The following is a 27,621-nucleotide window of genomic DNA, read 5'->3' on the forward strand; positions in this document are numbered from 1 at the left end:
TATTCACTGCTCCAGGAGATTAGAGGAGGCAAAGATTTCTTCCCTAAATGATCAGAGGAAATATTATTTTAAATGAACCATAAAATATTAGTAAGAAGTAAAAACGTGTGTGTATATTTGTGTGTGTCCCCATGTTTTAGTGCTGGGGTGAGCATGGGGAGCAGTGAAGAGGGTCTCCAGTCAGGAGATTAGCACAAGCGATATGGTATCTTATAAACAGTGAACAAGCTATCTGGTAGTCAATGCGGGGAAAAATGATACAGACTACAACTATTCAAGCAGCCAACAATTCCATTTACAACTGTACAAAAAAAAAAAAAGATATCTAGGAATAAATCTAACCAAAGAGGTGAAAAACCTGTACTCTGAAAACTATAAAATACTGGTGAAAGAAACTGAAGATGACACAAAGTTATGGAAAGGCATTCCTTGCTCATGGATTGGAAGAATAAATATTGTTAAAATGTCCATACCACCCAAATCAATTTACACATTTAATGCAATCCCTATCAAAATACCAATAGCATTTTTCAAAGAGCTAGAACAAAGAATCTTGAAATTTGTATGGAACCACAAAAGACCCCAAACAGCCCAAGCAAACTTGAAAAAGAAAAGCAAAACTGGAGGCATCACAATTCTGGATTTCAAGTTAAATTATAAAACTGTAGTAATTAAAACAGTATGGTACTGGCACAAAAATAGACATATAGATCAATGGAGCAGAACTGAAAACCCAGAAATAAATCCACAACTGTATGGTCAACTAATCTTTGACAAAGCAGAAAAGAATATCGAATGAGAAAAGGACAGTCTCTTCAACAAATAGTGTTGGGAAAACTAGACAGCAACATGCAAAAGAAAGAAATTGGACCACTTTATTATACCATACACAAAAATAAATACAAAATGTATTAAAAATCTAGATGTGAGACAGGAAACCATAAATATCCCAGAAGGGAATACAGACAGTAACCTCTTTGACATTGGCCATAGCAACTTATTTCTAGATATGTCTCCTGAGGCAAGGGAAATAAAAACAAAAATAAACTATTGGGCCTACATCAAAATAAAAAGCTTCTACACAGCGAAGAAAACAATCAATAAAACTAAAAGTCTACAGAATGGAAGAAGATATTTGTAAATTGCATATCTGATGAAAGGTTATTATCCAGAATATGTGAAGAACTTATAAAACTCAACACACAAAAAACAAATAACCCAATTTTAAAAAGGGCAAAAGACATGAAGAGACATTTTTCCAAAGAAGCGAACAGATGGCCAAGAGACACATGAAGAAATGCACATCATCATTCATCATCAGGGAAATACAAATCAAAATTACAATGAGATATCACCTCACAGCTGTCAGAATGACTAAAATCAACAACACAAGAAATAATAGGTGTTGGCAAGGATGTGGAGAAAAAGGAACCCTCTTGCACTATTGGTAGGAATGCCAACTGGTGGAGCCACTCTGGAGAACTATATGGAGGTTCCTCAAAAAGTTAAAAATAGAACTACCCTGTGACCCAGTAATTGCATTATTGAGTATTTATCCAAATAATACAAAAACACTAATTCAAACAGACACATGCACCCCTGTTCATAGTAGCATTATTTACAATAGACAAATTATGGAAACAGCCCAAATATCTGTCAGCTGATGAATGAATTTTTAAAAATGTGGTATATATATATGCAATGGAATATTCCTCAACCATAAAAAAGGATGAAATCTTGCCATTTGCAAGGATGTAATCCTATGCTAGAGTATAATGCTAAGTGAAATAAGTCAGTCAGAGAAAGACAAATACCATATGATTTCACTCAGATTTGGAATTTAAGAAACAAAACAAACGAGCAAAGGGAAAAAGAGAGAAACCTAGAAACAGATTCTTTTTTTTTTTAAAGATTTTATTTATTTATTTGACAGGCAGAAATCACAAGTAGGCAGAGAGGCAGGCAGAGAGAGAGAAGGAAGCAGGCTCCCTGCTGAGCAGAGAGCCCAATGCGGGGCTCGATCCAGGGCTTGATCCCAGGACCCTGGGATCATGACCTGAGCCGAAGGCAGAGGCTTTAACCCACTGAGCCACCCAGGCGCCCCTAGAAACAGATTCTTAACTATAGAGAACAAACTGATGGTTACCAGAGGGGAGGTGGGTTGGGGGTGGGTGAAATAGATGATGGGGATTAAGGAGTGCACTTGTCATGATGAGCACAGGATGATGTATGGAAGTGTTGAATCACTATGTTGTACACCTGAGACTAAAATAACGGTGGATCTTAACTAACTGGAATTAAAATTAAAACTTTTTAAAAATAGAATACACTACCTGGGCCTACTCAGTAGTTTAATTTAAAAAAAAAACTTTCATGAAAAAATATATAAAAAATAAAAAATAAATAAAATTGTTCAAGCGGATTGAGATCAGATTGTGGAGAGCCTTGGAGGTCAGGAAAAAAGTTTGGAATTTCACCCCATAAGTTATAGAGTATCACTGAGGATGTTGGGTGAGAAGCATGGAAAATTAATCCAGTAGCTGAAGATAATTAGAAGATGTCTCACTATTACATCTAAAGAATTTATTTAAATGTCTCATATGAACTTTAAATATGCCCAGTGAAATGGTAAGCTTCTAGAGGATAGTATCATATGCCATATATTTTTCTTTTAACTTTCCATATGTCCTAGCACTGTTCTATGCCCATACAGATGCTTAATGTGTGTTATTTCAATGAATGAGTAAATGAATGAATGAATGAATGAATGAAAACAAACATCAGTTGTCTGGCGAGTGTGAGTTTACATCCTCTGTGTGCACTATTAAAGTTAGAGGCTGTGCTGCTGTCCCATGGAAAAGAGGACTTTGTGGTGAGAAATGAAGAGAGACTACATTGACTACCACCCACATGAGATTTGTCCCTCATGTCATTTTCCATTGGTTGGTCTCTTTCAGCTTCCACAGCTTTAATTTCACTAATAAGAGAATATGTACATTACCAAAGACTTTCCATTTTCTATAGACATGATTTTTATTCTTTGAAGAAAGCTGTTCAGATTTCATGACCATCTGGGTGCCCAATATTAAAATCTGTCAAACCTCAAGTTTGAAACCCAGCTCTAGGCTTGATCTGTACCCTGGGGGCCTACATGAATTCAGAACAGTGAGAGACTCCTTCCTGTTCCCGGTCCAGAGGGCAAGAAGGATGACCTCTGGTCTTTGATCAGAGGCCAAATCCAAGTGCTCAGAAGAGTGCTTCTCTTCTAAGTCACATGCTACCAAAGGTGGCCCCAATATGCCATTCCTTCTGAGAGATATTTCAAACCCTCTCCTGGCCTAACTAGCTTCAATGTGAAGCTTAAGCACAAATGGTCTCATTAAACCACTCTAGACTCTTCCCTAAGAAAAGATTATATTTAAGTAATCGCTCAGCATCCTTAGGTTATTTTGGGTAATCCAGTCCTCATCAAAGAGTATTTATAAGGTTATGCAAGAATGTGGCACAATCCCAGTGTTGGGATTATGTATGTATATATACATGCAGTGTTTATTAATTATGTGTGTGTGTATATATGTGTAAATGCTTTCATGAAGAGCCCATAGTCATAAAATTACAGTGTTCTCAAGGATTCTAAACAGTTAACTCATTGGAGCTTTGGTACACTGTCTCTCAGTGAAATTCAGAGGACACTTCTAGTTAATAGGATTTTAATTCTAAAAGCACTTGAGCCTTCATAATAGACTTCTTGGGACATTATCAATATATACTGTTTAATATTACCATATGCTTATACTTTATGTTAAGAGAAGACTTTATTTTTTAATTTAGGAAAGAAAAGTAGAATCCACTAAGATATCCGAGGGCCCACTGGAGCAGAAGGTGTTGCTGAGCATCACTCTGGCAAACCAGAAGCTTGAGGCGGAACTCACTGACTCCCAGTCCCCATATTATCAGGAGCTGGCAGCAAAGTCTCAGCTCCAGGTAAGTGAACCCATCCCACACAACCACAGCCTGAGTCATGAATCAGAATCTGAGAGCTAACAGGACCTAAACCCTTTGAGCTAATAGTTCCAACTTCTTGTAACTAGGCATTCATTTTTAACCATTAGAAAGAAATAAAAAACTGCAATATGTCCCAAAATGTTAGGGAAAATGGATCTCTAGAAAAGTTTTTCTATTCCAGCTTCTCTATCCTAAAAGTCACTTATATTTAGGTTTTCTTTAAATATTAGTGGGTTTTTAAATCTTCTTTAACTGAAAGGCACGAAGCACATATTCTGTAGGTCTAAAATGTTCATGTAAGCACCAACTAGGGAATATGCTGGGTTGAAATATGGATTTTTAACCCATATTTGTCTTACATAATGTTTCCACTGTTGCAGTTTGATGCAATTTAAAACCTTGGCATTTTTCATGGGTGAAAGTGAAAGCCAATTATGTTGTCCATGTCATCCAGGAAACTTAGGAGCTGCCCCAAGATGTCTCTTCTATCTCTGACCATCATCACCTCTGCCCACCTCTTCATTCGCCACAGGATGAATCCAAAGCGCTGTGCTGACTGTGGCTTCTATTCACCATGAACAGAGTCCTGCCTTCCTTTCCGGCTTCATCTTAACACTAGGTCCTTCCCATCCCCCTCCTTTGTACACTACTTTACAGGAAATACAAACTGCTTGCAAATCTCTTCTCACCTTTAGCCTTTCCATATGCTGCTTCCTCTGTCCGCAGTGTCCCTTCCCTGGGTTTCATTTTGCAAACTTCATCAAGGAAGTTTCTCTCCACTCATCCTGGGTTCAGTACCTCTCCTCTGAGCTAACACACAGTACCCACTGCTGTCCCAAGAGTTACCACCCTGTCTTGAGATTGTTTGTTTACAAGTCTATGGCTTTTGTTGTCTCTATTTCTCCCTCTTCACCCAGCACCCTCACTGCCTTCAGGCTCTGGGCATCCCCTTGAGGGCAGGAACAATTTCTTGATCTCTGAGGACTTACTTCCTAATATGGAGTTGGGATGCAGTTAACTATTCTGTAATTATAGAAATGCAACTAAGAATCGATGCATTCATACGATAACATAACCATGAACTACATTTATGGATAGCCCAAGCATCTCACACAGCATGGCCAGGGAACCTACAGGCCCCTTCTTCTCACATGTGGAGAATTCAAGGCTTACCTCCTCTCAACTGAGGAGATGATGAATAAGCAAAAATTTTAAACCTCCAACCACTCCCTGCATCACCGTTCAGCCAATAAAATGTAAAGAATCATTTCTACACACTTCAAAGAGAAAACATCAGCATGGGGTGTTTATGAACTGGAGAGATACTTAGACACAGATTATTAAATAGAATGAATTAAAAATTGTCTGTGAACTTCCTGTTTGTTCTTTAAAATATTCTTTTCAGAAAGTTCTGAGTATAGTCAGAGTATCTTCAAAATTGGTTAGTTGGCCAAGATTCAAACCCAAGCAGCCTGGCATCAGAACCCCTATTCTTAATCATTATGCTATACTTCCCATTTTTCCCAAATAAATATCTTCAAGGCAGGGATTTTTGTACCATCATCAGATAAACAAGTCCATTCTAGACTCTGAAAACCTTATTAGCCAAAAGACTATGTCTTCTTGCTTAGTCTTGTTCCAGAGACCCATCACATCAGTCCTGCTGGTTCCTCTGCGTGATCACTGGCTTCTCTGAAATGGAGCCCCTCTGCTTAGAGCATCTGTTCCCTTTCCAGGCTCCTGAGCAATCCAGACCACCTAGCAGCCTGCCCACACATAACTAAGCAGCTCCACCACAGCCCGGACTTGCATCAGCACAGCCATTCAGGCCTAATCAGGAATTAATGGACAGTGCTTTGCAGTAATTTAATTTCCACAATAAACCTAATGAGCAATTTAATACAAATGTCAAAAGGAATGCTTAGTTGTTGTCTGAATGCTTTCTCCTGTGCAAACATTCATGAGAACTCAACACAGCTGCCTTTTTATAGCCCCGTTAGCATACATTCCAGCAGAATCAGGGAGGCCCCTGTGCAGTTAGTATTATTAATAAGGTTAACTGGGCACTTAATTAGCAATTTAGTGGTTAGCACTCCGTGATTGGAAGGTCCCCAGAAGATTATTTAGCAGAATTAACTGAAGGCCTTTGTCATCTCCTCCCTAGATGCCTTCTGCACCCTCCTAAGCAGAGCTGGCTCTTAATCAATCACAGGCAGGTTCACAAAGAGGACATGGACAACAAGCAAAATTCCCCTCCACCAGAGGCAGTGCCGTGGAGCACTCCTGGAGGGGAGGACAGCTCTCCCTGGAGATGTTCCCTGCTGCCCATGCTGCAGCTGTGAGCCTCTCTGGAAGCAGTTCTGTGCTTGATTGTTTTCCTCCATAGAACAGCATCTCTGATATCCTGGATAAGAAAGAGGAACAAGTCAGGGTCTGAATCTTCTGCTCCAGAAACTGCTGCTCGTGCTTAAACATTGAGTCCCAGGTGTTGTTCCTGGAATGGCATGACAAATGCCTAGTGGCGCCAGAGCTATTTGTCACAGGAGGCCAGAATAGACCTGGAGCATGTGCACAGCTCCTTACTACCTGCCCCCATACTAAAGACCAGGTCCCCATCGCCTAAACTCCTAGCTCTTCTCTGGTAAGCCTGTGGTGGGGGTGGCAGTGGAGAAACAGAAACTTATTACTCAGGCTCCCTCCCCCTGACCCCTACGGAGACCCTCACTCTGTCCTTGCCCTCACTGAGTCTTTGAAAAACAACCGACTAAAGGCCTGCTCTGTCTGCTCTCATCAGGCCCCATGGTATGTGACCACCGAAGAAGTAAAAGAAAATTGGCCTACCGAGGAGCTAGTAATCCAGTAGGAGAGATAGAGACTAAGTAAATAAATAATACAGTATCATCCACTCTTTGCCCATTGTGTGTCAGGCACTTATTAGTTATTCCTTATAGGAGCCTCAGATTATAAGTATTGTTATCCCTTTTTGGCTAAGGAGATCAGATTCAGAGATCATATTGCTTATGGCTAAGCAATAAACTCCAGGCCTTAACAACAAGAAAGTAGCAGAACCAATATTTAAACTCAAGCCTACACAGCTACCTCCTCACCCAAAAACTGGCCTACCTTCATCACTTCAGTTATCATATACTCAGGGGATGAATACTATTTTTAACATTGGTGCAAGAAAATATGACTTGGGAGGTAAAACAGTCTGCTGGAAAAAGAAATCCATGATGCATTTCAAAGCCCAGTGTAAGTGATTTGGGGATTATCTGTGCATCACTGCCTTAGTCCTTGGCATAGATAATGTAGAGTCAGCAGTATTTTAGATACAGTGACAATGCAGTAGCATGTCGATGAGTTTAGAGAATGAAGAGAGGCACTCAAGTCAATTAAACAAAATTTGCTGAGTCCCTACTATGGGACTGATGATGGTCTCCTAGGTACTGAGAGGGAGGGAGATGAAGATGAGTAAATAAGACAAGGTTCCTGAGCCCAAAGAGCATAATCTCAGTGAGGAAGACATCATGCAGCTCACAGACTGTTTTATGGGACATAGTGCATTAAGTTCTATAGTAGTAGGGAGAAGAAATCATTGAACCTGACTTAAGGGCTCTACGGATGCTTTTCAATAGAGAATGTGTTTGGGGTGCCTGGGTGACTCGGTCAGTTAGGCATCTGTCTTTGGCTCAGGTCCTGATCTCAGGGTCCTAGGATTGAGCCCCACATCGGTCTCCCTGCTCAGCTGGGAACCTGCATCTCTTTCTCTCCATCCCTTGTTCTTTCTCTCTGTCTCTCTCTCAAATAAATAATTACAATCTTTAAAAAAAATAAAGAATGCATTTGTGCTGGCTTTGAAAGATGGGGGCGTGGGCAGTCAATAACAGAAGGTAGAAGGTGCGTCTTGGGCTAAAGGGGAAATAAATTATAGAAGTCTGAACGAAGTACATGTTGTATTTGAAGAGAGATAAGCCTTGGTTTAGTGACATTAGAGGATACAATATTGGCCAAGGAGGTAATGATGGTAGGAAGAACAAATGATAAAGTACTTGGGGAATGGAGGAGGTAGACTGCGGAGGGTCTTAAATGCCATTCTAAAGAACTGGAGTTTCTTCAATGGGCAGTGCCGCCCAGCAAGGGATTTTTAGTGAAGAACAACAGATATGGAATGATTATCTTGGAAATAAAAATGTGGTCAAGGAGACATTTCCTCCTTTTCCTCCTGCCCCAACATATCCCTCCCCCAAATTTCTCCTTCCTTTGCTCATGCACACCTAGAAAACCATTTCAGCAATATAAAAAGGAAGATGAAAAGAGTACACCTGCCATGGGAATAAGAACATGGTGGAAACAAAATGTTTCCCCACTTACTGAATAAGTAAGGAGAGTGAGATAAGGAGGCTGAGTGCAAATTTCCAGAATCTTTATATTTAAAGTAGAGTGCAGACAAGAATAAGATGGATTAAAGAAGACTGAGAAAGTGGTCCTTGAGATAGAAGAAGAACCAGGTGAAAAAGCAGGCAAACCCTGGAAGAGGAATGGAAAATTCCACTGGAATTGGAGAGAGCCAAGAGGCAACAGCCTGGAGAAGACTGTCCCTCCTAGACAAATCCAGAGGCAGAAGCCAGACTGTAGTGGGTCAGGAGTCATTGAGTATAACAATTGTAAAATATTCTGATAATATGCCTCATTAGCAAGGTCAAACTAGTTAAGAAATAAATCTATAATCTAACCTATTAGAGTCTGATTGTACCATGTTATTTAGTTACAGCAGCCATTTTTATTTTAATAATCCCTTTAACATATTTTCCAAATCATTTTATTCAACTCAGAAAATATAATAGTTATTCTGTGTGAATAAATAAAAACACTGTAGCCAAAAATGTTTCTTCCAAGTACCACCTTAAAGTTATTTCATATTCTATTTAAAGTAACCATTAAAGCTTGTCTGAACTACCCAATTGCAGCTTTTTAAATTTCTCTATTTTTTTTTTTTTAAGAGAGAGAGAAAGAGAGTGTGCAGGGTGGGGAGGGGCATAGGGAGAGGGAGAGGGAGAAAGAGAATCTTAGGCAGGCTCCACTGAGATCACGACCTGAGCCAAAATCAAGAGTCAGATGTTTAAACAACTGAGCCATCAAGACCCTCCCCCCCCCCGCCCCCCCCCCCCCCCCCCCCGGCCAATTGCAGCTTTTAAATAAATACCAAAACACTTTCCTCTGGGCTTCAGAAATAACTAAGAACAAAGAGTTTGGCCTCAATAGTTGCTTCAGTTTTGCATTTTCATGTTTTTCCCCAAACTCATCAGAAGTATTTAGGCATTTTCAGTTAGGTAAGATCTGACCCAGTAGAGCCGAAGAGTGTTTCATAAATTTCTTTCCTTCTGCAGATGGAAAAGGTATTTAAGAAACTTCCAGGATTCAAAGAAATCCATGTGCTAGGATTTAGGTAAGTAAGAGAATCGGACTCTTCTCAATTTTTAAATTACTTACTCCCTGTCCATTTTAAAAGCAGTGTCATGAGGATTATAAGGTTCCTTTCCTCCAAGTTGTTTAGCCCTGCCAGATCCTGAAAACTGAATACATTTCAGATAAAGGAACTGTCTAATTAGAACATGACTCCAGGTGATTTTTTAAGGGGTAACACAGAAGCTGTATTCCTTCCTCCCTCTGGAGTCAGAAACACTGCTCTCTGCAGAGAGCTCATCTGCCGTCTTTGGCAATGTTATTAACGAACCTTTTAGGAGAACACCTCAGTAGGGACAGGTCAAAAGAAGTAGCAATTAGTAACCTTAGAGTCTGATTGCCTAGTTCCCTGTTGAATGCTAAATATCATCATCACTGAAACAAATCAGTGTGACCCTGGGGAATCAGGTGAAACTAAAAAAAAGTAGTACCTTTGGGGATGAGGGAGTTGAAGGAATGGGGTAGAAAGGGACAGAAGTGGAAGGAATACTTCCCAAAATACAGCTTTTATTATCATTTTGATGTCTGTAGTAATTCATTACCACGCAAAAATTATTAAATTACAATTTTAAATAAAGGAAATGAAATTAAAGAATAGTGCCATGCTAAAGCAGGGTTGACTTATGTTCCCATGGCTTCCCCAAAAACAGGCCTATACCCATGAGCATCCCAACACTCTAATCTGGGTGGGTATCACGATTTTTGGCAAGCAGTTTTACATCCTCTTGCTAAGTTCTCACTCAAAACATCTACAGGCAGGGTCCTAATATGATTTTTTTTTTTTTAAATGTGCCACAAGGTGTATGTCAGCCCTGGTGTGTCAGAATGAGATTCCCTGCCCCAACAGGGATTCATAAAGTGAGAAGAGAAGGCCTCCCCCAGAATACTTCCTGGCCCCTCCACTGTCTGTTGTCTTAAAGCTAGGTGCCCAGAGCAAGTTTCTACACTCACGAGGAATAGCTTCTGGGTGAGCTCCACAGGTTTTTTCCTTTCAAAGCTCTCAGGCCGCTCTGATTTGTATGACTCCAGGGGAAGAAAGTATTGGAAAGTGAAAGTTATAAAAGATGAAACCCTTAATATGTACCACAGCAGTCTCATTTTTCTTTATTTCAAGATGCTGCTCCACAATATTCCATGTGAAATCAGATGGATTAGAGAGAAATAAAAGGTGATAGTAGAATATTCTGCAGACGTGGCAAGGTCTTCTGGACAAGCCACTGCGCTGAAGAGCAGATGTTTCATTTAAAGCTGAAGGAAATGATATGAACGGTCCTCTTGGTGAATGTTCAAATTGCTCATTATGCCCTCCCTTCAAATAAATGAAAAACTAATGATAAAAAAAAATCTATTTCGGAAGAAAATGAAATGTTAGGATGATGAAATTTCACAAGGTAAAAAAGGTGTAGCCCCTGAAGCTTCATCTTTCCCGTGTGTTTGTCTCTGTAAGACTTTATTCTTATTTCTGCCAAAGATGCTTATAAAGTAAATTTGACTGTATATTTCCAGTGATTTCTGTTATGGAATGAATACTTAGTTTCCCAGATAACATTTGACCCTGAATACTATAAACAATACGCTTATGAGTATGGCAAGCTTTTAATTGTAACTAACAATGCTCAGAATATTTTAAAGTAAACTTAGTGCGAAGGAAATTGCTTTCCCATGGAGCCAGATCCCCTAAAACACTATGAATCTCCTGATACTGTCTTTATTTCAGCTCATTTGTATAAAACCTGATCTACAATTTAATAAGTACATTTTTATTAGTGACCTCGTCTGAGTCTTCCAACACAACTGGGAAGTTGGAAGGACATCTATTATTAACACAATTATAAGGACGAACAGAAAAAGATCCACTTTAAATACTGCTTTATCTCTTACAGCAAATATGGGAAACTATTAATAATCATTTAATCTGGTTGGAGGGTCTTTCAAAGACTAGTTCATAAATGTCCATAGCAGCTTTATTTGGAGTAGCTGAGGACTGGAAGCAACCTAAATGTCCATCAACAGAGCAACAGATAACACTAACTGTGGACTATTGTTACCATAGACTACTCCTCAGCGGAAGGAGGAGCTAATAGAATACACAGCAATATGGGTTCATCTCAGAATAACTATGTCGAGCGAAGGAAGCCAGAGGGAAAGGAGTTTATTATGGTTCCATTTGTATGTAACTCTAGAACACACAAACTAATCTATAATGATAGAAAACAGACCAGTAGTTTCTTGTGGGGGTTGACACAGAAAGGATAAAAGGGAAGGGTTTCAAAGGGGCATGAGTAAACCTTTGGGAGGAATTAATTTGATTGTGGTAATGATTGCACAGTGTATAGGGTCAAACTTAGATCAAACTGTACACCTTCAACATTTGCAGTTTGTTTCATGACAATTATATTTCAATGCAGTATACATATTTTTTTAATGAGCAAGACTAGGGTCTTAGCTCAAGGAGCCCTGCTTCTCTCCAAACTACAAGCCACTGCTGAAAGAAGCATGAGGCAAGCCCTAAATGAATGTCTAGTCAGTACAGAAGTCCCTCCCACAGAGCAGCCCCAATGAGAAAGTCATAGATTCTCCCCTGCTTCCGCAGAAGGAAAGTCGTAGCGAAGTCTGTTTCAGTCATATATTATCAAGGTATGAAAGGTAAATGAATTCATACTCCAGGCAGAAAGAGCAGCAACACAAATTCTATCACATGTGTAGAATGTCTTTGTCAACAAATATCATCTGAAATGTGAAAAGAGGAAGCTGAATATAGCTTCTAAACTAAATTCATGTAGATGCCCAGAGGAGTCCAGAATACTCACCAGTTTGATGACCAAATGGCCTCTTTTGAGGCTTGAGCAGGTAGTGGCATAGCAAATGGACCCAGACTTGAAGTCAGGCAGGACTGGGTTTGAATCCTGCCTCTGCCACCTTCCAGCTAACAACTTCCCCCTGTGTGTGTGTTCCTTTCTCTGTAGAATGGGGATGTGTTGTTGAAAAGATTAAATGAAGGTGCATGTAAACCACCTGGTGCAGACCACCCACTCAGCAAACAGGTGTTTATTTTTCTTGCAACCTGTTCCATGATGAATTGTACCATTCCCTCAAGGCTTAATGATTAAATAATTTGAAACATAACCAGTCAACAAAACACCAGTTCCAGTGTCCAATCTCAGATAAATTACCTTCAGAATTAAACATTTAATGCTACTCAGAGGGTGAGAAATTCATTTATAAAATACTTTCTTTAAAAACTTCCTGGCACCAGCACCACCCAAAATGTAAGATATATATATTTACCACCTCTTTGGGAAGAATATGAAGAAATCAAAGACTTTATTTATTTTTTTAAAGAGTTTATAAAGAGAACCAAAAGTACATGCTGAACACTACGTCTGAGACAAATGATGTCTAATTAAATTTAAATTAAAATTTTAATTTAATTTAAATTTAAATAAAAAAATTAAAATAAAAAGTATATTTAGTCTTTGAACTAAGATTGAACCCCAATCAGGAACATCATATAATTCTGTTTACTTCCTAATATTCATATGGCTCTCAAAATTCCTATCCAAATTCTGATGGCATTTTATGTATTTCCTTCAAAGCTCTGGGCAAACATGGGAGACAATGGAAAGAAATCTCTCTCTTTCTCTCTCTCTGTCTCTTTTTCTCTCTCTGGTATATGCAGTGATTCAGTAAATGTGTTAATAAATTTCATAAAAATTCTTTCTTCCTTGCATGTTCCCATTGCATATGGTGAAATGAAGACCAAGGAAAGGAAGAGATGGGTAATTTGGACTTTTCTAATGTTTTGAAATATAGTACCTTTTCTCCCACAAATTTATATGCTGATCTTTTAAAAATAATTTTACATACCAAGTCTGGGATAAACTAATGGCTTTTTATTGGTGTGTTATTTAAATGAGAGTAATTGATCAGTTACTCAGTAGTAGAGAAAAACTCAAGTCAAAATCACTACATGAGATAAGTATGTAAACAATGATGTGATCAGTGAAAGTATATTCTCTAAAACTCAGAATCCAATTAGAAAAACATAAAAACACATTTCTGTGCATGTTCTAACAATTTCTTAAATATCATTTGTGATGGGAAGTTGTCTGTCTGAATGCACACTTGTACAACCAGCCAAGCTAAGTCTGGAACAAAGCAGAGAAACTAATTTGCTCCTTGGTTCCAAGGTCAGTTTGAATTGGGAAAGAGCCCACTTTACCTTGGAGAGCTCAGTAATAAGAATCCAGCTTTGGCTTCTCTAATTGACTAGTGAAATAATGAACTGTAGACTCTGACTGATTGTGTGGCCCAAAGAACTGCCAAGCGTACACATTATCAGTTTCTGTGGCTTTAAAACACTTTTGCTTCCCTCTGTGTGGATTTATGGCATAAACTAAAAGGTAAACCTGATCCTAGAGGAAAGAGTTAAAGAGAATCCTATTTCATTTTTATATGCAAAAAGGCATCAAGTCAATAAATATGATAATAAATATGGTTAATTATATACGACTTCCCTTTCTCTTTTCTCACACCTTTCTTCTAAGATGTTATCTTAAAAGCAGCTTGAGGGAAAAATTATGTTTGATTTAGAATTTTGTTTTTTTATTAAAAAATACTTCTTGAAAGAAGTAGAAGAAAAATAAACTTAAGAATTGAACCTTTGACTTGGTTATAATATGTGCATACAACTGTCCCACTGCTGTATCCTATGCTGCTATTTCAGAGACCCTCCTAAAGAAGGCTATTTGTAGAGAAAAGGACAATTCATCCTTCTTGCTGATTGGCACTTCATGACTTTGCCTATAAGGCCACAAAAAACACTGGTGAATAATAGCAACTCTTGACAAATAATACTTTTTCATAAAGAATAAAGTAAAACTCTGTGATCACTTGATTCAGTTAGTAGCCAGTCTTCAAGCTGGACTTACCACCCGCCCCCCAACCTGTCATTCTATCTAATAACTAAAATACACATCAATTCTTCTTCCACATTTCAAATTTCTGATAAACATTTAAACTAGTTTTGAAGTGGGATACTGCTTTAAGAGCCTATCAGAAAAGAGGATGAAGCTGTCTGGAATCTTCATAGCAACATAATGACTCTCTTTGTAAAGCATGTAACAATGGGTTTGGGTGGATTGTGTCCTCTGCTTTCTACAGTTCAAGCTCCATAGAGACAAGACTTATGGCCGTCTTTAAGAAAGACAGTGAAGAATCAAAAAGCCCTGAGAGTGACCTCCTGTCTTTTGATTCCAACAAAATTGAAAGTGAAGGAGCCCCTCATGGAATGATGGAGGAGGACAAGCAACCAGAAATCTATCTCACAGATTTAGACCTCAAAAAGCTGATTAGCAAAGCACTAGAGGAAGACAAATCCTTGGATGTGGAAACAATTCAGTTCATTGATGGTCAGTTGGTGATTTCATAGTTCTAGTTTTATCCGCATTCTGACAGTGACATTAGGAGGTGTCATTTCCACTTGGGCCTTATAGAATCAGTCATTTCTGTGACCTGCACATCATGAATGGAATCACTTCTCTTTCCTCACTCCAACCTGTGTCTCATTTGGTGAGCCATTGGTGCTACTTCATAACAAGAATAGGTCTAGGAGAAGCCCAGAGTTTCCATTCAATAGTCAGCCACAGTTACCCAGTGGAGTCCAGGTAGAAAGAAGCACCTATGGACAGTTCTGTTCCACTGACACAACCCAAACAGATTCCCTCACCTAGTAAATTGGTTGAGTCCAAGAAGGAAACAGATGGCCATTCAAATTGGGACAGCATGAGAGTTTGATAAAGGAATTGTTTATAAAGTTTTTCCTAATACACAAAAGAACAGGACAGTTCTCTAGTGCCAGAAGCAGCAAGGCCCCATTACTACCTCTAGGCATGAAGGGTTTACTTAATGATCTAAGCCTTCCCAAGGCCAGAGGGCATAAAGCCATTGATATAGTCCATATAAGTCAACCTCCGAGGGCAGAGAATAACAGGCAGTCTAAAAAAATCAACAAGATCATCAGGCACATTCAGGATTCTCAGAGGGTACCTGGAGGGACCCATAAGCCTAGAACTCCTCATTATGCCCAGCACTCTTAACAGAATAGATGGACACTAGAAATGCTATTTTAGTATGACATGACATGAAACTGGCATTCTCTGCCAGTTCTATTTCTCTGGTTTAGGTAGTCAAACTCAACACTGAAAAACATCAAAAGGTTTCTGGGGACAAGATGCAGGGCAAGAGAATCTCCTAGACAAGAGAAGATGAGCTTCAGACTCATCTTAGAGACCATCTGGTACTCTGATATGTCTCTGTTCAACCTTCTGGGATATTCTGAGAATCAGGTTTCAAGGTGGAAATAGGACTCTGCAAATGGTCTTTGGTTCCAGTGCTTATTCTAGCTATTTCTTTTTGTTAGCTTCATTATATCTTCATCCCCACTGGCCTAGCCAATCTATTTGCCTGCCTGATCCAAATCTATACAATTAAACTAAGTACCCTAAAAATCTACTTTGATAACTGTTCTTACCACATAAACATACAAGATGTACCCTTTGCATCTGTCTTCCAATATATCATTCACATCAATGACCATTAGCTGATGTGATGCTAATTTATTAATGATTTGCTATACCAGCCCTTAAAAACTGATTATTGCCACATCTTTCAACCCTGACTGTTTTAGTGTCCAACCACAAAAGAAAAAAAGAAAGAAATACTCAAACCTTGTGATTTTTTCACCTGCAGAATTTTTTGGGTCATTGCCAGGCATCGATCCTGACTTCCAGTCAATGCTGCCTACACTCCTTGCTGATATCACAAAGGTAAGTGAGTTTGTTGTTCTTTCGTTCTTCAAGTAGGAACAAAGCCTCAAAAGCTTGCATCAAAAAAGAAAAAAAATCAGTTTAAAGACTGAACAGAGCAAAATCTTCTTTGCAATGCAAATTATAATTCTTTTCTATCTTACAGGCAGTACTTTGTTGCCCACTTCCAGATTCTGTGTTAAAAAAAATATGATACAACTTGCATTTCAAATATCCTAAAACTCAAAAGTTTTCTTCAATGTTGTTAGATCTTTGTTTCAATTAGTGTCAAGATTTGCTTTTTTGATAAAAGAAACACATGTTCATGAACTGAAAAGAATATTTAAAGCAGAATATATAATTTAATATTGACTTTTGGAAATAAATATAAACATAAGCATACTTTATAGGCATGTTCTTAAGTCTTAAGGCCTTACCTGTATTTATTTATGAGGGTTTCATGTATTCAAAATAAAATAATAAATTCTGTAATAATTTTTGTATTTCATTTAAAGCTATGTCCGCTTAATTTATGCCAAAAGTTTTCACTGGGGTATTCATAATGGAAGTGCTGACTAAGCTCTATTCCTTCTTTAAATGAAGGAATTCATAAATTCAAACATGGTAGAAAATTCGAAGTATTTCAGCTATTAATTAACCCTACCCAGGCAGACTCAGTTAGCCAAGAAGCCAATTAATCATATTTTGCCACTTTATCAATGCATGTCTTCTTTTCATGACAAACTTCTGTATCAGAACCTACATCAGAATCCACAGTAGAAAAAAAGAAGAATCCATAGTAGATTCAAGTCAACTACAAAATGATATGCTTAACTTTAAATAAAAGAGAAAAGCACAGAGTGTGTAGCCCTTCTCACACACAGGGAGATGTCACTTCTCAACATGTCTTTCTCAATTCATTCTTCAGGATGCTACTTTGAGTCCAGAACTTCCTCTTGGTCAATCCAGGCTTGAGACAGTGGACAGAACAGGACACGGTATACCTGGTGAGTTTTTTACCACAAAGTCTTTGTTAGCTAATTACATCCTCTATGAGGACTCTATGACACCACCTAAAAGACTAGTGGTAAAGTCATTCTCAACTCAGAAGGTCTCCTCACACCAGCATTTCTGACTGAAGAGCAATCCATTGAACCACCCTCTTCTGAAGAGGAGGATACCCTCAGTGTCCTTCCCCCTCCCTGGGCCCTAGGCCCACACAGAGCATTGATACCCCTTTCCTGATGGATCTAGTGAAAGAAGCTGAAACCAAAGCAGTACCAACTGCTGCAGACACAGAACAGCCATCTCTGCCAGGCTTCAAAACTGAGAGTCCATCAGGACAAGGTAAGTCATAAGGGACAAGGGACTATGGCAACACAGTATTGGCCTTTACAGTCAGTATATGTATTGTTTGCCATATACAGGCTGACCATTCATACCATCTGTTCTGCTACATATGTTTCTTTGGTGCCAATTAGCTCATGTGTAATTGAAAAGTAAGGATGTCGGTAAACATTGGAATCCTCTAGGTTCACTTTTGAATTTCCAAAACCGTTCATTTTTGAGGCAATAGAGTTCAACTTTATCACAGTTAAAAATGAATTTCTAACAATTTATGAAGACTTTAAGAAAAAAAATTAAAATTCTGCAACAGTCTTTTTTTTAGTGCATAAAGAAGCTGATTTAATGGCTTTAAGAACCCCTTATGCTTTCCACTTTGTATAGCTTTCTGGTGAAGCTATACATAATAATGTCTTTAAGGAAACAGGAACCCCAGGATATAAGGCTGATAAGGAGGAACTGTGATTCTAAGTGCAAATGACACAGGAGATTTGTTATAGCTGATTTCTTTTAGTTTTTAAAAATTTTTTAAATTTATTTTTTAAATTCAGGTATAATTACAATACAGTATTATATTAGTTTCAAGTGTACAATATAATGACTCAACAATTCTATACATTTCTCCGTGTTCATCAAGATAAATGTACTCTTAATGCCCATTATCAATTTCACCCATCCCCCCATGCACCTCCCATCTGCTAACCAACAGTTTTTCCTCTGTGTTTAAGTGCCTATTTTTTGGTTTCTCTTTTTTCCTTTGTTCATCTGCTGTTTCTTAAATTCCACGTATTTATCTTTCTCTGATGTATTTCAATTAGCATTATACACTCTAGGTCCAAATATGTTATTGCAAATGGCAATATTTCATTCTTTTTACTGACTGAGTAACATTCCACTATATGTATATACCATATCTTCTTTATCCATTCATCTATCTATGAACAACTGAGTTGCTTCCATATCTTGGCTATTGTAAATAATGCTGCAATAAACATGGGAGTATGTGTATCTTTTCAAATTAGTGTTTTTGTTTTCTTTGGGTAAATACCCAGTAGCTGAATTGTAGAATTATATGGTAATTCTGTTTTTAATTTTTTGAGGAAACTAGTATTTTCCACAGTGGCTGCACTAATTTGCATACTCACCAACAATGCACAAGGTTTCCTTTTTCTCCACATCTTCAATGCTTTTATTTCTTGTGTTTTTTATTTTAGCCATTCTGACAGGTAGTCAGGTGATATCTCATGGTGGTTTTAATTTGCATTTCCCTCATCATTATTGACATTGAAGAACTTCAAATGTATCTGTTTGCCATCTGTATGTCTTCTTTGGAAAAATATCTATTCAGGTCCGCTGCCCATTTTTTAGTTGGATTATTTGGGTTTTTTGGTGTTGAGTTGTATAAGTTCTTTATGTATGTTGGATATTAACCCCCTATGGGATATATCATTTGCAAATGTCTTCTCCCATTCAATAGGTTGCCTTTTTGTTTTGTTGATGCTTTCCTTTGTTGTGCAAAAGCTTTTTATTTTGGTATGCTCTCAATAGTTTAATTTTGCTTGTATTTCTACAACTGTTGTCAAAGAAATTACTATGTTATGGTTGATGTTTTTAATAGGATTGTTACTGTTTTAGGTAGGGCTCTCTTTACAAAATTCTACAGGTTTTGAGTGGTCTACTTCACTATACCTTCCTCATAAACCCTGTGTGCAATTAGTATGCAATTTTATGGAATACAAGTTTTTTTCTCAAATACATATTGGCACAAAAGCAGAACCACCTATAAAGATTATGTTTGGCTTACCTGATTACAGTGAATAAATGTTAACTGCATGATACAGTTACCTATTTTTGTACTACATACCATCCCCCAAGTTTGTGGCTTAAAACATCGATCATTTATTTTGCCCTTAAGTCTGAGATTAGGGCAGGGATCAGTGAGGACAGTCTTTCTCTGCCCCATGTTGTGTCACCTAGAGTATCTCAAGCTAACAGGTGTTGAACATCTTTTTTTATTCATATGGCTGGCAATTCAGTACTCAACCACAGCTGTTGGTTGGTGGAGCTGGGGTGCAGGGGCTCATTTCTATTCTATATAGGTCTCTTTACAGGGCTACTTGGGCATCCTTAAAGCATGGCAGCATAGGTTTAAAGAGTCAGTATTGCAGGAGTCAGAAAGTGGAAGCTGCCAATCTCTTAACAGCTCGGAAACAGTGTCACTTCCTCACATCCTAATGGCTAGACAGCCATAGAGCTCATCTCAGTTCAGGAAAAGGAAACATAGACCTTATCTCTAGATAGGAGAAGTATCAAAAACTTTACGGCCATTTATAATCCACTACAATCCACATCAACCACTATTTGACTTCCAAATTATTTGAAAGTTGGTTGTAGGGGTGCCTGGGTGGCTCAATTGGTTAAGGGTCCGACTCGATTTTGACTCAAGTCATGATCTCAGGAGCCCCACATTGGCTCAACACTCAGTGGGGAATCTGCTTGAGGATTTCTCTCCCTCTCTCTCTGCCCCTCTCCATGCCCTCACTATCTCTCTCTCTTTCTCACACTCACTAAAATAAATAAATAAATCTTTGAAAAAAATTTTAAAAATAAAAAAAATAAGTGGGCTGTACAATACAAAGCAAACCTTTATGGTAAAGTTGTTGATAGCAAATGCTCCGTGGATTCCTTTCTTTCATTATGATATCATAAAACCTTATTAAAGATCAGTATTTCAGGTAGGTTAATAAAAATGATACTATATCATGATGACTACATTATTGTGTTTTCAAAATTGCTTTACTGTTCTCATATATTTATACATTCCTTTCACTCAAGATTGTATTTTAGAACACTAAAGCTGGAAGGAATCTTAGACATAATCTGGTTAAGCTACTGTGCTTCATGGGTAAGAAAATCAAGGCTAGCAATGTGAAGTGTCTTGCTCAAGGTCACACCGTAGCTGGTTGCAAAGCTGAAACCATGTCAATTTTCCTCCACCCACTGTTATGTTTGACTTACCTACCCCATCATTAAAAAAAAAAAAAAAAATTCCCTCAAACTTGCTTTCCCTTCAAACCACAGCTTCTTTTCTCCCCGTTTTACAACACTATAGATTTTTTTTTTTTTTAAGTCTCACAAAGGTTTCACCTCTAACCATACATTACAGGGACACAATTTTCAAAAAAAATCACAGATGGGTTCCTAATTAATCAATTTAGCAGCCTCATTTCCATCTTGATTTTACTTGATGTTTCTGGCAAGTGCTCCTGTTAGCCACTCCCTTCTTGAAATTCCTTCTTCATTTGGATTCCACAAAATCACTTCTTGATTCTTCTCATATTTCCTGACTCCTCCTCTTCAGTCTCCTTCACTGGAGCTTATTGTTAGTTTTTATTTATAATTTGTTTATTAAAATCCTACCTCATTCAAAAAAATTTATGATGATTTAAAGACATGTAGGAAATATAATAAGATTTTAGAGAATTGGAAAAATAGAAGAAAAGATAAAGCAAAAAATGTCAGATGACTCTTGAAGTAATAAAACAATTTTGGAACTAGATAGAGGTGGTATTTGCACAACATTGTGAATGTACTAATTCACAATTACTGAATCATTCATTTTAAAATTTTATGTTATGTTTCACCTCAATAGTTTGCTTTTTAAAATCAAATGACTCTGTAGGGAAAATTGTGTACAAAATAAACATTATACAGTTCTTTAAGTTTGCTTTGGGTGACTCGTGAATTTGCCTCTGAGTTTCTTAGCACTTTGCTTCACTGGAGAGGCATAAGGAATGCTAAAGCCTAGTTCATTACAGCAGTTCTATGAGGGGCTAGTTTCTGACAGTCTGCCTTAATTCAAGGATTGATTTTAGAGTATCCAGAGGAATGAATGTATTGCATAACTTTTAGTCAATGCTCCATAAATAAAAATTATATCTCATAACTCAGCTTTTGATTAGTATTGACCAAGAAGCACTGCATTTGCTGACATGGGCCTAGAATGCAAATATTCTGTTACCAATTAAAGGCAGACCCACATGCTTTCATAATCAGCCCAGCTGGGGAGAGAAATGCCATATCTTAATGAAAAATGAAGACCCTAACTAGTAAGTATCCTAATAAAAAGGCCTTCTACTTATATACATGGAAATGGGGGGAGGGGAACACAAGCATTCTAGACAAGACCAAAGCTTCCCTCTCTCATAAGACAGTTCTGCGTCTCTCCCATGCGCAGGTAAAATGACAACCAGGACTCCAAACTTCCTACACCATGGTATTACTGAGGTAAATTTAGCCTGGAAAATTTTTAAGGTTAGTGTCACCAAACACCCACCAACCCATTAAAATCTCAATAAAGCACTCATAGAAATCTCTCAGTTTAAGCAGTCTGACTTAGTAGTTAATCCCTTGAGATAAAGTACTTGCAAAATATACCTCTAGAATGCTAAATGAATTGGTATTTTGTATAAAATTCTGAGGTCTTCTATTATTAACATTTTGGGGAGGTAGTTGATCCTAAGCTGTTCGTTCTTACAGAGCCAATTAACTGTTAAGATCACTCCTATTTCATAAAATGAGAGTCATAAAATATTGGAGAAACTCAACACCCTGTCTTCCTCATAACATGAATCCATCTTGTTCAAAAATTTTATCAATTTTTTTGTGGTTTGGTTTGATTTGTTTTAGGTGTGTATTGGCAACAATACATTTTTCTTCTCCCTCATTAGAGTGATGATCTGATCTATCAAAAGAGAACCTCTTGGGGCCCCTGGGTGGCTCAGTGGATTAAGCCTCTGCCTTTTGACTCAGGTCATGATCTCAGGGTCCTGGGATCGATCCCTGCATCGCGTTCTCTGCTCAGCAGGGAGCCTGCTTCACCCTCCTTCTCTGACTGCCTTTCTGCCTACTTGTGATCTCTCTCTCTCTCTCTCTGTCAAATAAATAAATGAATAAAATCTTTAAAAAAAGAGAGAGAGAGAGAGAGAACCTCTTTAGTGTTCTCCCTTCCAAATTACAGGCTATTTTCACTTGCTGGACATTCCATTTAAGTTGCAAGCCAGATCTCCTAATAAATTGCAATATTTTAAGTGGTGAAAAAGTAAACTTCAGGCAAAGCTATTCTGCTATTGGACATTGTTTTGTCATTTATTCCCCTGTATTTAGTCTGAGTTCTCCAGAGAAACAGAACCAATAAGAGATTTATATCTATTTCCGATTTTTTTTTTTTTTTGAGAGGAAGGGGGATTGAGAGAGAGAGAGAGAGGGAGAGAGAGAAGGAGGATCAGGAGAAAGAGAGAGTATCCCAAGCAGGGTCCATGCCCCAGCACAGAGCCTGACCACAGAACCTAATCCCACAGCCCTGAGATCACCACCTGAGACCTCCACCTGAGTTGGACACTGAACTGACTGAGCCACCCAGGCATTCCTATCTATATCTGATTTAATATTAGGAATTGGCTTATGTGGTTATGGAGGCTGAGAAGTCCCAAGAAGTACAGTCAGCAAGCTGGAGACCCACGAGAACCAATGGTATAATTTCCAGTCTAAGTCCAAAGGCAGGAAAACCAATGTCCCAGCTCAAACACAGTCAAGCAAAGAGAATTCTCCCTTACTTAGCTTTTTGTTCTATTCATGTCTCCCACTGACTAGATGAGGCCCATATTAGGGAGGGCAATCTGCAATTTACTCCATCTACCTATTCAAATGTTAATTGCATCTGGAAGTACCCTTACAACCACATCAGGTTTAACCAAATACCTGGGCACCCCATGGCCCAGTCAAGCTGACACGTAAAATTAGCAATCACATCCCATCTAGGTAATACATTAAAATCACCTCACGTTTCCAAATTTTCTTAATCTCACCTCAGCATTTGACTCCATTGAAAAGAAGCAGTGAGATGAGCTAAACTGAATGAACTCAATAGAGAACTCAATAGAGAGAGCTGCTAATGTTTCATGAGGTTAAGGATTCATTCTATCTCTATTTTTTGCAGTATCATCAGTGTCCAGCCAGATGTTTGGCATATACTAGGCAAGCAGTTAACATATGTTGAGTAATTGAAGGAGCAAAGGAATGAATTTGTATCATAATACCTCCATGAAAGTCAGGATTCATAAGAATAATTTGATTATTTCCCTTTTTGCCCTACCTACTAAGAAGCTCAGAGAGAACCAATTCAGTGATCCAGAAACAGTAGCCTGCTATCTCTTCTGGTCACACCACCCATCACTGCCAAAATACGTCATCCATATTCATGCTTGTGACTTTGCACCAATTATTTTCTCTCATGCCTATAATAGCCTTCCTTTCCTTTTGCCTAATGACCTCCTACTCATGCTTTAAATTCCGGCTAATGTGCCACCTCCTCAGTGAAGCTTTCCCCAACCGTTCCCTGAAAAAACTCATAATTACCATCTGTTTCCTGACTCCATATATACCACCATCAAACATTTACCACTCCGTACTGAAATTATTACTAGGCATGTCTGGTAACCCTTTAAAACTGAATTCCTAAAATAAAAGAACACGTTTAAAAAACAAAAACAAAACAAAACAAAAACAAAAACAAAACAAAACCTCCTGCACTAAACACAGTGTGTGGCACATGATTAGGGTTTCATAATTATTTGTTACTATTGTCAACCTTAATGAGTCTATCACTGTTATAAGTCTCAGACTGCAAACTCCTGGAAGGTGCACCCCACCCTGTGTCAGTCCTTATGCAGCTAGAGACAGACAGCCTCACGTGGAAGGTGATACAAGGTGTTATTCCTCACTGGTAAATACCTTTATCAAAATAAAAGTGCTGAAGAACTTTAATCAGCTCCTCCACACGTGATACATTAACTTCCATGCTGATTAATGTGTAGTCATGGAGTGAAAAAAATAAGCCATCGGCCATTCTGCTAACCAAAAACTTTTCATATCCTAACTTAACCACAAAGGCCTGGCAAAGGCATTATTTAAATTGTTCCACTTTAGGATGAAAGGACAATAGAGAGACTTGGAAAGATTTCTAAGAAAAACTCACCTGAACTTTAAATCACTGTGGTCAATATTTTTGCCTTTTCTTCTTTGTACTTTAAATTGAGGCTCAAACAGTAAGTTTCCCTAATAGGAATAGGTTGCTGATAAAAATTGTTCAGAGAGGTCTATGAGGAAAAGAGCGTCTGAAGGAAGGAAGGAATAGCCATTCAGCTGAGGCTTGCAATTACACTTGGGCTGTAGATTCAATCTTCCCAATGCCCAGAGAAAGAGGAAGAGTGAATTGAAGTCCGTCCAACTCTCTAATTTGGTCATTCTAAACTTTACCTAGATGTCAGGTGAGATAGGGCTGTCCTTCAGAATTTAAGTTTGGGAAATTCAGGGCCATGACCCAAATTTCAGCAATTCCCAAGAAGATCTGTGCTCTGACTTTCCGCCCCCATGTGGAACTTCCCTGCTGCACCATGGTCAGCCCCTATTCTCACAAAACCCCCTCAGTGACCGTTCTTTTTCTAGACTCTTCCCGATTCTATTTTGATCCTATTTTTTATGCAGAACAGTGTTCGTTTAATCTCTTTCTAACATTATACTGAACCGAGACCACGTTTCTTTTTTTTTTTTTTTTTTTTTTTTTTAAAGATTTTATTTATTTATTTGTCAGAGAGAGAGAGAGCGAGGAGCGATAGAGCGAGCACAGGCAGACAGAGTGGCAGGCAGAGTGGCAGGCAGAGGCAGAGGGAGAAGCAGGCTCCCTGCTGAGCAAGGAGCCCGATGTGGGACTCGATCCCAGGATCGCTGGGATCATGACCTGAGCCGAAGGCAGCCGCTTAACCAACTGAGCCACCCAGGCGCCCCGAGACCACGTTTCTAAGATAAATTCTGCCAATCCTGCAAGGGCAAAAAGCAGGTAGAAGCAGTTGCCATTAGAAATTGCATCTTTCCCTTCCTCCCACCCTCATAGTCCTTCCCTTAAACACACTCACATAGATATTAGAGGATGGTCGGTACCGAGCAGCTTGCAGTAACCCGTGGCAACTTCATCTCACCTGAACACCACCATTTCTTCTTCTTTCTTCCCTCCCCAGAGGAGCTCTCTTTTTCCTCCATTTCACTGAAGTCCACTCTCTGGTTTTGTCTCATTTGGCACTAGTACACATTGACTTTTTTCCGAGGGCTCCATCTAGGTTCCCTGCACATCTTTAGATGAGAGCTTGGTCCATCACAGGTGAATTGCAGCAGCACTGCAGGCCACAGATCCAAGCAAACCCTCCGTGGGCCAGTAAACCACAGAGTAAAAAAGATTTCAACAAGTTCACTTAGCTAGTAGTGGCTCTCTGGGATCCTGTGCTTATTTTATTCATTCAACAAATATTTATGTTGTGCTTATTAGATATGGAGATAAAATAGTGGATTAAGCATACACTCCATGACTGGCATGGTTTGAGTCTCCCACAAAATAAAGCCTGAGATAAGGATTTGATTATAAGGGGGTATTTTGGAGATGATCCCAAGAAAACCAGTAAAGGAACAAGGAACTAAAACAGGAAAGGGAGAGAAACCAATACAGCCCATTAGTTTTGTGACCACTGGAGTTCCTCTGTGAAGTGCTGGTGAGTGTTTAACAACCAATCCAAAGTAAAAAACAAAGCAGTGTGATACATATGTATACAAAAGTTTAGTATAAAATTTGGCTGATACAAAGGATATGTGGTACACAATTCATAATATATATATATATATATATATATTTATTTATTTATTTTTAATTCTATATAGTCAATTGATTTTCCTAAGGAAATAATATGTAAACAGATCTGAGTGACAGGAAGACAAAAACAAGGATTGGGGAGGAATGGTGAAGAGTGTTTTCGGCAGAGGGGAGTAGGGAAAGCTGGAAGAAGCATGGCATATTGAAGGAAAGTGAAGAAAGCCAGGGTAGCTAGAGCACAAGGAGTCAAAGAGAGTTAGAAAACAGTGAAGCTCTAGGGGCGCCTGGGTGGCTCAGTGGGTTACAGCCTCTGCCTTTGGCTCAGGTCATGATCCCAGGGTCCTGGGATCGGGTCCTGCATCAGGCTCTCTGATAGGCAGGGAGCCTGCTTCCCCTTCTCTCTCTCTCTCTGCCTGCCTCTCTGCCTACTTGTGATCTGTCTGTCAAATAAATATATAAAATCTTAAGAAAAAAAAAACAGTGAAGCTCTAGAAACATAGAGTTTGATAAGCCCTGTTAATATCATTAAAGGTTTTAAGCAAAGGAGTGACACATCAAATTTGAGCTTAAATAGATCTCACTGCTTGTGCAAAATTGGCTGGAGGTGGGAAAATGCAAGCAATCAATTAGAAGAGTCTTAACAATCTGGACTACGAATGTTGATAGCTTGGTCTTGAGTGATAGAAGGGGAGATGAACAAATGTGAATTGATTGAGTGGTATTTAAGAGGTAAAATCATTATGAAGAATTCTGAAGCCATGAGCAGGTTCAGCAAGAAAGCCTGACCTGATTAATGAGCAATGTCTGTTACAGGCTCATCAGTGGGAAGTAGTAATACACGTGTCTGCAGAGTCTGTAACAGGCTGGTGAACTGGTTTTGGCCATGCCTCTCAGATATCCAGATATTTCCTTCCTTTTAGCACTTTATGGTCATCTGACTGGTGAGCACATGCTTGGAGATGTCAGCATCTGTTGGTTCTCAGATCCTTGACATGGTCACTTTTATCACTTACATTCATTTTTGTTGGCTTAAATTTACTTAACAAGAAAGATGGATAAGGTTCCATTATTATTGATTAATCAAAAGATTTTGATTGATCTGTCCAGTATTTTACAGAGAAGAGGCCAACAAATATAAGGAACTGAGTTGCATAAATAAGTAAATATAACAATTCAGGAGGACTCCAGAATTCTTTTTATGACTGCTCTAGGAAGCTACTTCCATGATTACTTTAAATCTACAGAGCTAGTAACACCTATGAGGACTTGATCCCCCATACATCCCAATTTAGAGGTTCCATTCTA

The 27,621-nt window shown here is 38.5% G+C and overlaps 1 protein-coding gene across 1 annotated transcript in view; it reads left to right on the forward strand.

The window, feature by feature from the left end:
• Positions 1-27,621, forward strand: part of IMPG1 (interphotoreceptor matrix proteoglycan 1) — a gene marked incomplete at both ends in the record, with an annotated part of 135,271 nt that overhangs the window by 45,887 nt on the left and 61,763 nt on the right. Inside the window, 6 exons of the mRNA XM_080805888.1 lie at positions 3,832-3,984; positions 9,393-9,451; positions 14,632-14,879; positions 16,219-16,295; positions 17,203-17,281; positions 17,529-17,621. Coding sequence (XP_080662014.1) covers positions 3,832-3,984; positions 9,393-9,451; positions 14,632-14,879; positions 16,219-16,295; positions 17,203-17,281; positions 17,529-17,621 — 709 coding nt within the window. The remainder of the gene's footprint in view (positions 1-3,831; positions 3,985-9,392; positions 9,452-14,631; positions 14,880-16,218; positions 16,296-17,202; positions 17,282-17,528; positions 17,622-27,621) is intronic.

Source organism: Martes martes (genome assembly GCF_963455335.1).
Source record: "Martes martes genome assembly, chromosome: 6".
Lineage (NCBI taxonomy): Eukaryota > Metazoa > Chordata > Mammalia > Carnivora > Mustelidae > Martes > Martes martes.